Source organism: Theropithecus gelada, chromosome 19 (genome assembly GCF_003255815.1).
Source record: "Theropithecus gelada isolate Dixy chromosome 19, Tgel_1.0, whole genome shotgun sequence".
Lineage (NCBI taxonomy): Eukaryota > Metazoa > Chordata > Mammalia > Primates > Cercopithecidae > Theropithecus > Theropithecus gelada.
The window spans coordinates 33343008-33354003 of NC_037687.1; the positions used below are offsets into that span (position 1 = coordinate 33343008).

Genomic DNA, 10996 nt, shown 5'->3' on the forward strand with positions numbered 1-10996 from the left:
AGAAAAGTAAATAATTATCACTAATATTTATTATAGACCAGCAATGACTGTATTTTTCAATATCGTGACATTCACATGTGAAAGGCTTTCCTTAAACTGGATTACATCACTGGTTTGATATTAATCCAACAACTCTCAACATGTCCTTTACTTTAGTTGTTAGGATATTACTGTCTGGGTGGCACGAGGGGACCCAAAGTGATTAAAACTTGCGGACCTAGGGCCAGGCGCGGTGGCTCACGCCTGTAATCTCAGCACTTTGGGAGGCCGAGGCGGGCAGATCACGAGGTCCAGCCTGGCCAACATGGTGAAATTCCGTCTCTACTAAAAACACAAAAATTAGCCAGGCGTGGTGCTGTGTACCCGTAATCCCAGCTACTCGTGAGGCTGAGGCAGGAGAATCGCTTGAACCCAGGAGGCAGAGGTTGCAGTGAGCCAAGATCACGCCACTGCACTCCAGCCTGGGGGACAGTGTGAGACGCTGTCTCAAAAAAAATCAAAAGAAAAAAAAACCCCACAAAACCAAACAAAAAATCCCTTGCGGATCTATATTTTCTGAGGTCTCCAAATACTTCAGCAATATGACAAATAATTGAGTAGAGCGGGAAAACCTGTTTTTTGCACAGTAGGCATGTTTAATACATTAATTTCCTATGGGTGGAGTTTTATTGGGAAATGTAATCAACGCTGATCACCTAAAATGGATTACATGGCCCTAAACCAATCATGGGGCGGCGCAGGGAACAGGAAACGGGGCCTGGAGTCCCTCCGCTTCTCCATAAATAGACGCAGTTCAGCTCCAGGCCAGTTGGAGAGCGCATCCCAGATGCAAGGAGGTTGGAGGCAGAAGGCGGGAAGGAGGCAAGTGTCCAGCGGCGATGTCTGCGGGGTTTAGGAGCTGGCGTGCAGGGGGGTTGGTTTCAGAAAGATTTGGGTTTATTTTCTCATGCATTTGCTTGGAGACCTCGTGAAGGCAGCGGGTCTCCTTTGCACCCCATCGTTAGCTCTGGCTTGTTATGCAACCCTTCTGTAAACGAGGAATAATATTAACTTTCTCTTCGTGGGTAGGTTACATTTTAGAGACAGGGTCTTGCTCATAGCCCAGGCTGGCTGGAATTCCTTGTCTCCAGCCATTGGTGGGACTTCACTTCCCGACTAGCTGGGACGACAGGCACCTACCTGCCAACAGACCTAGCTACATTTTAAATTTATTTGTAGAGCTGGGGTCTCGGTATGTTGCACAGGCTGGTCTTGAACTCCTAGGCTCAAGCGATCATCCCACCTGGGTCCTCCAAACGGTTGGAATTACAGGCGTGAGCCACCTTGCCCGGCCGCACACCACTTGTTAAAAAGTGTCACTGGATTTTTCCCTTTCCACAGGGTAAAATCAAGCCATTAATGAATGGGCATCAACCTACTAGGCCAATGAGAATCTGAGCTAAGTGTCCCTACCTGGGTGTCCTGTGTGCTATATACTCCCAGAATTGAATACTAACCTGCGTACCTGCCTGTATTTTTTCCCGTGTTCCATTGCTTGCTTTAATGGGAAAAGAACTGAGAGTGAATACACGGCGATTTCTAGGAACATGAAACCACTTTTTCAAGAGACAGGCTCTCACTACGTTGCCCAGGCTGTTATCAAACTCCTGGGCTCAAGTGATCCTCTTGCCTCAGCCTCCCGAGCAGCAGCAGGCACCCTGTGGCAAAGCCACTTTTTAAAATCCAGAATCTTAGGCTCTTTTCTCTCTCATACTTGTATGCTTTTTTCAAAAAAAAATTAATTTGCTTTCAAATTGAAAACTAAAAATTGTATGTAGTTGTGGTGTACGGCATAATGTGCTTTGTAGGATATAAACGCTGTAAAATGGCCAAATTGAGCTAATATCCATATGCCTTACTTTATGTACTAATCATTTTCGGCGGTGAGAGTACTTGATTGAAATCTACTCTTTCAGCAATTTCCAAGTATACAATACATTGTTATGAACTGAAGGCACCATGTCGGATTCTCTTGAATTCATTTCTTCTACTGAAATTTGTACTCTGACCTGTATCTCCCCAGCCCCACCCCAGCCCTGGTAACCACATTCTACTAACTGCTACTGTGAGTCCACTAGGTTTTAAAAATTATTATTTATATCATCTACTTCTTTTTTAATTTTAAAGTGATTTTAACTTGTATTTTAGATTCGGTGGGTACCTGTGCAGACTTGTTTCATGAGTATATTGAGTGATGCTGAGGTTTGGGGTATGACTGAACCCATCACCCCCGATGTGAGGAGAGTACCCGATGGATAGGTTTTCAATCTTCCCTCCCTCTGTCCCTCCAGAGTGTCACTGTTTTGGAGTCCACGTCCTGATTCCCTTTCCTCTGCATACATGCCCAGGAGCGGGATTGCCGGATCATGCAGTTGTCGTACTTTTGATTTTCTGAGGCGCTTCTATACTGTCTTCCGTATCAGCTGCACTAATTTACATCCCAACACAGGGCGCAGAGGATCCCTCTCCTCCGAATCCTCACCAACACTCGATCCATGTGTCTTTTTGGGAACCGCCGCTCTAGCAGGCGTGAGGGGTGCCTTGTGGTTTGGATTTGCGTGTCCCTGATGATGAGCGATGATGAACGCCTTTTCCTAGACCTGCTGGCCATTCACATGTCTTCATCTGAGATGTCCACACAGGCGCCTTGCCCTCCTTCTAGTGGGTTATGTGTTTTCTTGCTATGGAGTCGTTTGAGTTGCTAATGTTTTGCATAGGAACTGCTTGTCAGATGTGTGATTTGCGAATATTGTCTCCTGGGTTGTCTTCCCCCTCTGCCGATTGTCTCCCTGGCTGTCTCTCTGTTCTGCACTTGTTCAGATTCCTTCCAGGAAGCATAGGGTTCCCATCCTTCGGGATTCCAGTGACCTTTCCTGAGACCCTCCTGTCAATTCTTTCTTCTTTCTGAAGACCTTCAGGTTGCTTTCCCCACCTGTGGCTAGGAAGGCAGGGCTGCGTTCTCATAGCTGTTGAACTTGGATAATTGATGCCTGGAGAGTTATCACACAGTGACTCCTGCCTAATGAAATTACATTTAGAACCAAATTTCAAAAAATCGTTTTCTCTCTCTTTTTTTTTTTTTTTTTTTTGAGACGGAGTCTCGCTCTTGTTGCCCAGGCTGGAGTGCAATGGCGTGATGTCGGCTCACTACAATTTCCACCTCCCGGATTCAAGTGTTTCTGCTGCCTCAGCCTCCCAAGTAGCTGGGATTACAGGCGCATGCTACCACACCCTGCCTATTTTTGTATTTTTTAGTAGAGATGGGGTTTCACCATGTTGGTTAGGCTGGTCTCGAACTCCTGACCTCAAGTGATCCTCCCGTCTCAGCCTCCCAAAGTGCTGGGACTACAGGCATGAGCCACCACGCCCGGCCTCAAAAAATCTTTCTATTGTATTACTTCACTTCCTGAACATTTTATAGAGCACTAGACTTTAAATCCATTTTCTGAGATGAGATTAGGAATAGAGAAACCCTTAGAGACAGAAGGTAGATTAGTGATTGCCAGTTGCTGGGGTGGGTGGGCAGGGGGTGATCACTGATGGGGATGGGGTTCCTTTTGGCCTGATAATTCTGGAACTAAACAGTGGTGATGGTTGCACAGCATGGTGCATGTCTTAGTGCCAAGAAATTGTGCACTTGAAGAGGGTAAAAAAGATGAAATTTATGAATGTGCATTTTACAAAAATAACAATATCTGTGTAGGACTTGAATTCTCTTATGATTACTTAAAGTTCTCCCTTCCCTGGAGCAAACAAATGTCCTGGGGTTAACAAGAAAAGGTGTTGGGGGAAAACTGTAGGTTGTAACTATTTTTCTCTATCTTTGTGCATAATTATGATGAAGGGCTTTACCTCGGATCTTGTCTGGACAGGCAAACGTGAAGAACTTAAGTTATTGTTGCATCAGATTTTAGCAGCTTTACATAACTATCCTATTTAATTTACAGTTGGGAACCATGTTGTTCCAACTGAAAAAAAAACAACTGATTCCACTTCTGCACAATGATTTCCTGGAGATCAGGATCCAGGGACGCATTAAGATTTTAAATCAGAACACACAGTCAGGTGTAGACACTGGAAGAATAACAGGGTGGGCTGATTTCCACTGTGCTGAATTCGATGCTGCTGAAGTGGCGTCCAGGATTTGGATGAGGGTTTTGGAAGGGATGGGTGGATAGACTAGAAGCTTAAAGTGATCGGGCTCATGATTTTTTTTTTTTTTTTTTGCAGACTTCTGAACAGTGAAATCTATTACTGAGGAAAACCAAAGGAGGCCTGGGTAGATAGGTCTCAGTTAGACACCAGCTACTGGAAGAGCTTTCTCAGAGACTGATTGGAATATTCTCCATTAGATATGGCTGCAAATTGCACATCCTCATGGCGTCTGAGAGAACCCTGCAACAGACCTGGGTTGGAGCTGCCACGGTCTATGGCATCCTCAGAAACTCAACTTGGAAATCACGACGTGGACCCTGAGATTTCTCACGTGAACTTCAGGATGTTCAGCTGCCCGAAGGAGTCGGACCCCATCCAGGCTCTGAGGAAACTCACTGAGCTGTGCCATCTGTGGCTGAGGCCCGACCTCCACACCAAAGAGCAGATCCTGGACATGCTGGTGATGGAGCAGTTCATGATCTCCATGCCCCAGGAGCTCCAGGTCTTAGTCAAGGTGAACAACGTGCAGAGCTGCAAAGACCTGGAGGACCTGCTACGAAATAACAGAAGACCCAAGAAATGGGTGAGTGGGACCCTCCTGATTGGCTCAGGGAAGGGGAGCTGGGATGGGGGCTGCACGGTGCATCTGGACTGGGGAGGACCCGAGGGGCTGCTCTAGCTCAGGGCTTCCAAGTAAAGGAGAGTTTGCCCATCGGGGACACATAGCAGTGTCTGGGGACAGTTTTGCTTGTCACAAGGGGGAGGACAGGAGATGCTGCTAAGTATTCTCCAAAGCTCAGGACAACCGACCATGACAAATAATCATCCAGATTCAAATGTCAGCTGTGCTGAGATGGCCAATTCCTGGTGTAGGCGATGGACAGGCAGAGGGGATACAGGGATCTACACACTGTGTGAGGCCAACATGAAAGAAAGACATTGGAACGTAGGGAAGGAGGCATTAGGGTGAACTGAAGGGGGGCCCAGAAGTCCCATCCTGAGGCAGGGAAAGTGGTTGGTATCAGAGATCCAGGGATCTGTTTCCAGGTCCCCAAATGAACCCCTAAGTTCCAACACAAGGTGAGCTGCCATCGGCCAATTGAGTGGGATTCACCCAGAATATTTCTCCTTGCCTTCTCTTTGGTTTAGAGACCCTTTCATCCAAAGGACTCATATTTATGTACTTATCTAGAGAAGAAAAACATTCAGACAGGATTGCTGTGTCCATAGAGCTGATTCTGCATCGGGAAGGCAGATTTGAACATTAATTACAGTCAATGTGAACATTATGGTAGGACCCAGGGAATATGAGAACTACTTTCAGGTTCTCATAGTGAGTCTGATTGTCTTTTTTCCCTCTACAGTGTGTAGCCACCTTCCACGGAAAGGAATATCTTATGCAGGACTCAGATGTTGAGATGGCTGAAGGCCCCGCCAGTGTCAGGGATGATCCGAGAGGCATGTCCAGCCAGCGGGCCTCCTCTGTGAACCAGATGCGTCCGGGGGAAGGCCAGGCCCGCCAAGAGCTGCAGACCCTGCCCAGGGTCCCTGCGCTGTCCAGGAGGCAGGTGAGTGTGTGAGGCCTTGGTGTCTGGGCAGAGGTGGGAGAAGGAATAGGAGGAAATCATGTGTCCACTGGACTGATTGACAGATTTGGCACAGGACAAGAATAGAGACATTCCCCATGTATGTGTTACATACTTAGACATTCCTGAGCTATCACAGAGAGGGAAGCTACATCTACTTTTCTCTCCACCATGAGAGCTTTTAGCATTGAGGGTGAGGGGTTAGAGATGGTCTCAGTGAAGTGAGGGAGGCAGTTGGCACAGATGAATGAACTGAAGATCCCTTTTCCACCTAGTTTCCACAAAGACATTTCATGAAGTCATTCAGCAAGGAACCTACTGTCTCAGACTGTTGATTTCTTAATTTGAGGAATATTTCTCAACTGGGGTGATTTTGCCTTTCCAGACACATGGCCATGTCTGGAGACGTTCTTGTTTGGCATTCTTGGGGGTGGTGGGGTGTTAGTAGCATCTAGAGGGTGGAGGCGGGGTCTCTGCTCTGCACAGGAGCGCCCCCTCCAGGAGGGTGATGCAGTTGCAATGCCAATGGTGCCAGGGCTGAGCGGCCTCCACCTAGAGTCATGCTCCTTCCAGCCTCAGGGGCAGGGAGACGTTGGCACAGAGGGAAGAAATATGCTCAGAGAACCAAAGGGTGAAAAACACCAGGCACAGGAGCTGATTTAGAATATGGAAGGTGCAGATTAGGGACAGACTCAGACATGAGGCAGTGATGTTTACTGGGGGTGAGGGGGTGGTCCACAGGAAGTCTGCACATATTTCCACACCTGTGTCATTAGAAGAGTTGGTGCATCCAGTCAGGAGGGGACAGACGTGTCTGTGCTTCCTGCAGTTTAGATGCGGAGTCATTGCTCTTGGTTTTCCGTTGTCAGGAGGAGGACTTCCTACTGCCAGAGACTATTGTCATGAAAGGAGGTCCAAAGACTCTGAGACCCAAGCCGACCTTGGAGAAGGGTCTGAACATAGACAGGGAGGAGAACCCAGGACTTACATCCCCAGAGCCTCAGCTTCCAAACGGTCCCAGTGAGTATGAAGACTTGGACCCGGAAATATTAGCTCCTCTCTTCCTGGGTATGGGTCTGGGGGCCCAGCATTATCATGTCTGGGGACTTGGCACTCAGCTGCCAAAGCCTCTCCACCCCCCACTCTCCAGAGACCTACGGTCCAATGTCTTAGTCTTGAGGTTGAGGGGAAGTTGTCAGCCAAGGTCAGTGTTTGGCTGCAACGAGTTTGGTGTATTGAATATGCGCGTTATTAACTGTTGTGTGTGGAATCCCTTCTTCCAGCAGGTGTGGTGGCAGCAAAGGAGGGGAAGGAACCCCCAAAAAGAGCCTCTGTGGAAAATGCGGATGCCGACACACCTTCTGCCTGCGTTGTGGAGAGAGAAGCTTCGACTCACAGCAGGAACAGAGGAGAGGCTCCGAATCTCAGAGGTCCCAAAAGAAGCAAACGAGACGCCACCTCCATTTCCCAAGAAGAACCTCAAGGAGGAGCCACACCTGTGGGCAACAGAGAATCCCTGGGACAAGCTGGGATCAACCCAGTTCATTCCCCAGGCCCTGCGGGTGCAGGCAGTCAGCCTGTTGGCCAAGAAGCCAAGGAACTGCTGCTCTTTGCATGTGGTGTGTGCAATAAGAGGTTTATGTGTAATTCCAAGCTAGTCATCCACAAGAGATCACACACAGGAGAGAGACCTTTTCAATGTAACGTCTGTGAAAGGTGCTTCATGCAGCTCTCAGACCTCCGCGTTCACCAGCGAATCCACACTGGTGAGAAGCCCTACACATGCGACGTCTGCCACAAGCGGTTCAACAGGAGGTTCTCCCTGAAATGTCACAAGAGGAGCCACACAGGAGAGAAGCCCTACAAATGCAAAGACTGCAAGAAAGTTTTCACCTACAGAAAGAACCTGAATGAGCACAAGCTCATCCACTCCGGAGAGAAACCCTATCAGTGTTCCAAGTGTTCGAGAGCCTTTCGTCGGCCTGAAACGTTAAAATACCACCAGAAAACACATCCAGAAACCACTGCACCCAGAGAATGAGAAGGATGATTTTTCATTGATGTTATTAGATAACATAGGTGCACGACCGCCCAGCACACAGAGGGAGTGCCCTAGGTAGGAATCGCCAGGATGTCCGAGGAAATATTCATTCTCCCCACCGAGTTTTGTTTTGTTTCATTATGCCTATTGGGTTTGTGTTGCTGTTATAACAAAAAACTGAGCCTTCTGATTGACATGCTATTACCCACTGTTTTGCTGTAAAGTAAAATTGTCAAAGTAGGGTGTCCAGATTAAATACACAATGCCTGGAGAAATTTGTGTTTCAAATAAACAATTTTTTTAAGTATCAGCTTGTTCTAGATTATTCATGATTTATCTGAAACTCAGCTTCCATTGGGTATCCTGTATTGGTTTCTTTTCTTTTCTTCTTTTTTTTTCGAGATGGGGTCTCACTCTTTCACCCAGACTGGAGTGCAGTGGCGTAATCACAGCTCGCTGCAGACTTGACGTCCCAGGCTCAAGCAATTCTGTCGTCTTGGCCACTGGAGTAGCTGGGACTAGAAGAACACACCACACCACGTCAGCTAATTTTTGTATTTTTTGAAGAGGGGGTTTTGCCATGTTACCCAGCCTGGTCTTGAACTCCTGAGTTCAAATGATCTGCCTGCCTCGGCCTCCCAAAGAGTTATTACAGGGGTGAGCCACTGCATCTTGTATTGTTTGTATTAGGCTTTATGAGTATTATTTTATTCAGATTTTTTGAAATAAGTTTTGCAGTTGATGGGATCTGGTTTTGTTGCCAAGGCTGGTCTTGAAGTCCTGGTCTCAAGCGATCCTTCCATATTGGCCTCCAGAAGTGCTGGGATTATATGTGTGAGCCACCACGCCTGCCTCTAGACTTTCTTTTTCAGAGCTGTTTTAGGTTCACAGGGAAATTCAGTGGACAGCACAGAGTTCCCCTAGACTCCCTCCCCACACGGCACAGCCTCTCCCCACCCAGCATCCCCAGCAGAGCGGTGCATCTGTTCCATCAGTGAGCCTGCCTGGACACATCACCAGCACCCAGAGTCCATGGTGTCCATTAGGGCTCGCTCTGGGTGTCGTACATCCTGTGGGTTTGGACAAAGGCCTCATGAGGATCCACCACTGGAGTATCGTGGGGGGTATTTTCACTGCCCCCCGAATCCTCTCTGTTCTGCCTGTGTATCTCCCTGCCCCAGATGGTGTATTTTGTGGCCTAAATTTGGCAATGTCTAAATTCCTGATTTGACTCTTGAACTACTGAGGCATTCGGAGTCTCTGGTCTTAGTGACTTAGTTGGTCTTAATGATAGTACCATATCCTGAAGGCTTTGTTAATCTACAAAAGTGTGGGCCCTGATCTCAGAGCTTCCAATTTAGTAGATCAAGGGTGTGGCCTTAGAGTGTGCATTAAAAAACAGACTCCGTTTTATTTTAGACCACATCTCCCCCTGTCACCCAGGCTGGATGGAGTGCAGTGGCACAATCTCGGCTCACTGCAACCTCCACCTCCCGAGTTGAAGCAATTTACTTGCCTCAGCCTCCTGAGTAGCTGGAATTACAGGTGTGCCACCGCCACGCCTGGCTAATTTTTGTATTTTAAGTACAGACAGGGTTTCACCATGCTGGCCAGGCTGGTCTCGAACTCCTGATCTTGGGTGATCTTCTTGGCTCAGTCTGCTAATGTGCTGGGATTACTGACATGAGCCACCACACCTGGCCTTAGATTTCATTTTAGAATACCTTTCAAAAGTCCACAGAGTTCGCCAATGTTCCACACCATTTCCCCCACTGTTAACATGGTTCACTAGTACGGCACATTTGCCACAAGCGATGAGCTGACTCTATATTGCTGTGAACTAAGGTGCATATTTTATTGAGACCTCCTTCGTGTTCACACAATGCCCTCCTCTTCCTTCTTTTCCATCCAAGGCGCCACCTTGCCTTGAGTTGTCACTTCTCCCTAGGCTCCTCTTGGTGACAATTGCTCAGATTTTACTTGTTTTAAATAGCCCGCGAATCTGCATTTTCAGTGATGCTGATGCTGCTGGTCTCGGGAGGGCATTTTATGAATGGCTGGTTGAGCTCACAGGCGGACACCAGCGATCCTCAGAACTCCTGAAAGGTCACTTCCTGAACAGGCTGGATTCATTTATTAAAGTTCACTGTTGTGAGACCTCGGTTCTTGTCTTCTTAATTAAGGAATGTAAACAATAGACACACAGCAAAAGAGATGTGGCATAGAGTAACTGATTGCAAAGGAATAAGAATATTTTGAAAGTTAAGTGCAGAATAGACAGCACACCCTGAGAGAGAGGACTTAAGGCTGGCTGCTCCTAAGGATAAGATAGCAAAGACCTGCTGGAGAGAGACTCCCTTTCTTCAACCCCAGACAGTTTTGAAACACATTGATGCCTGATTCCCACCCTCAGGAGATACCAGGTTGAGTTGATGCTTGAAAATCAGGTTTAAAAATTTTTTCCAGGTGGTTCTAATGTGCAACAAAGGTTGAAAATCAGTGGTGTACCGTAAAAAAGAAATTTCTAGCATCCTGCTTCATTTGCTGTAACCTCGTGGCCCTCACATTTTTAATGTGCATATAATTCACCCTCAGATCTTGTTAAAATGCAGGGTCTGATTCACAGTGACAGGCTCCACGTGAGGCACAGGCTGCTCGTCAATGGACTCTCATTTAAGTGATGGGGAGGGAGGCTCCTCTGCGTTCCAGCTTTGCCTCCACTGAGCGAAATCTTACCATCTCTTACTGCTCAAGTCAGCACCTTGAGGCCAGTGTCTGATAAGCGCATCTGAAATATTCAATCCTTCTGGTTTCTTACCCAGAATACGATACTAAGTGTTTTATTTCTCCCACATCCACTCCTACCCAATGGCCTTCCACCCATTATCACATGGCAGCCATATTGAGTATGAAAGTGAACAAATCTAACCCTGCTGTTACACTATTTACATTTTATTTTCTATGGATTCTATTCTTTTTAGTGAAAAGACCACATGTTTTATGTAGCCTAAGCTACTCAACTAAATGACCACTGATCCCAGCACTTTGGGAGGCCGAGGCAGGAGGATCACGAGGGCAGGAGATCAAGACCATCCTGGCTAACACAGTGAAATCCTGTCTCTACTAAAAATACAAAAAATTAGCCAGGCATGGTGGAATGCGCCTGTAGTCTTAG

At 47.2% G+C, this 10996-nt stretch overlaps 1 protein-coding gene across 1 annotated transcript; it reads left to right on the forward strand.

The window, feature by feature from the left end:
* The first annotated feature begins 826 nt into the window (after window positions 1-826).
* On the forward strand, window positions 827-7821 carry LOC112613519 (putative zinc finger and SCAN domain-containing protein 5D). The gene is made up of 5 exons (XM_025369110.1): window positions 827-861; window positions 4537-4777; window positions 5559-5762; window positions 6650-6800; window positions 7067-7821. Exons 1-5 carry the CDS (start codon window positions 827-829, stop codon window positions 7819-7821), a joined length of 1386 nt encoding a protein of 461 aa, XP_025224895.1.
* Window positions 7822-10996: the final 3175 nt, after the last annotated feature.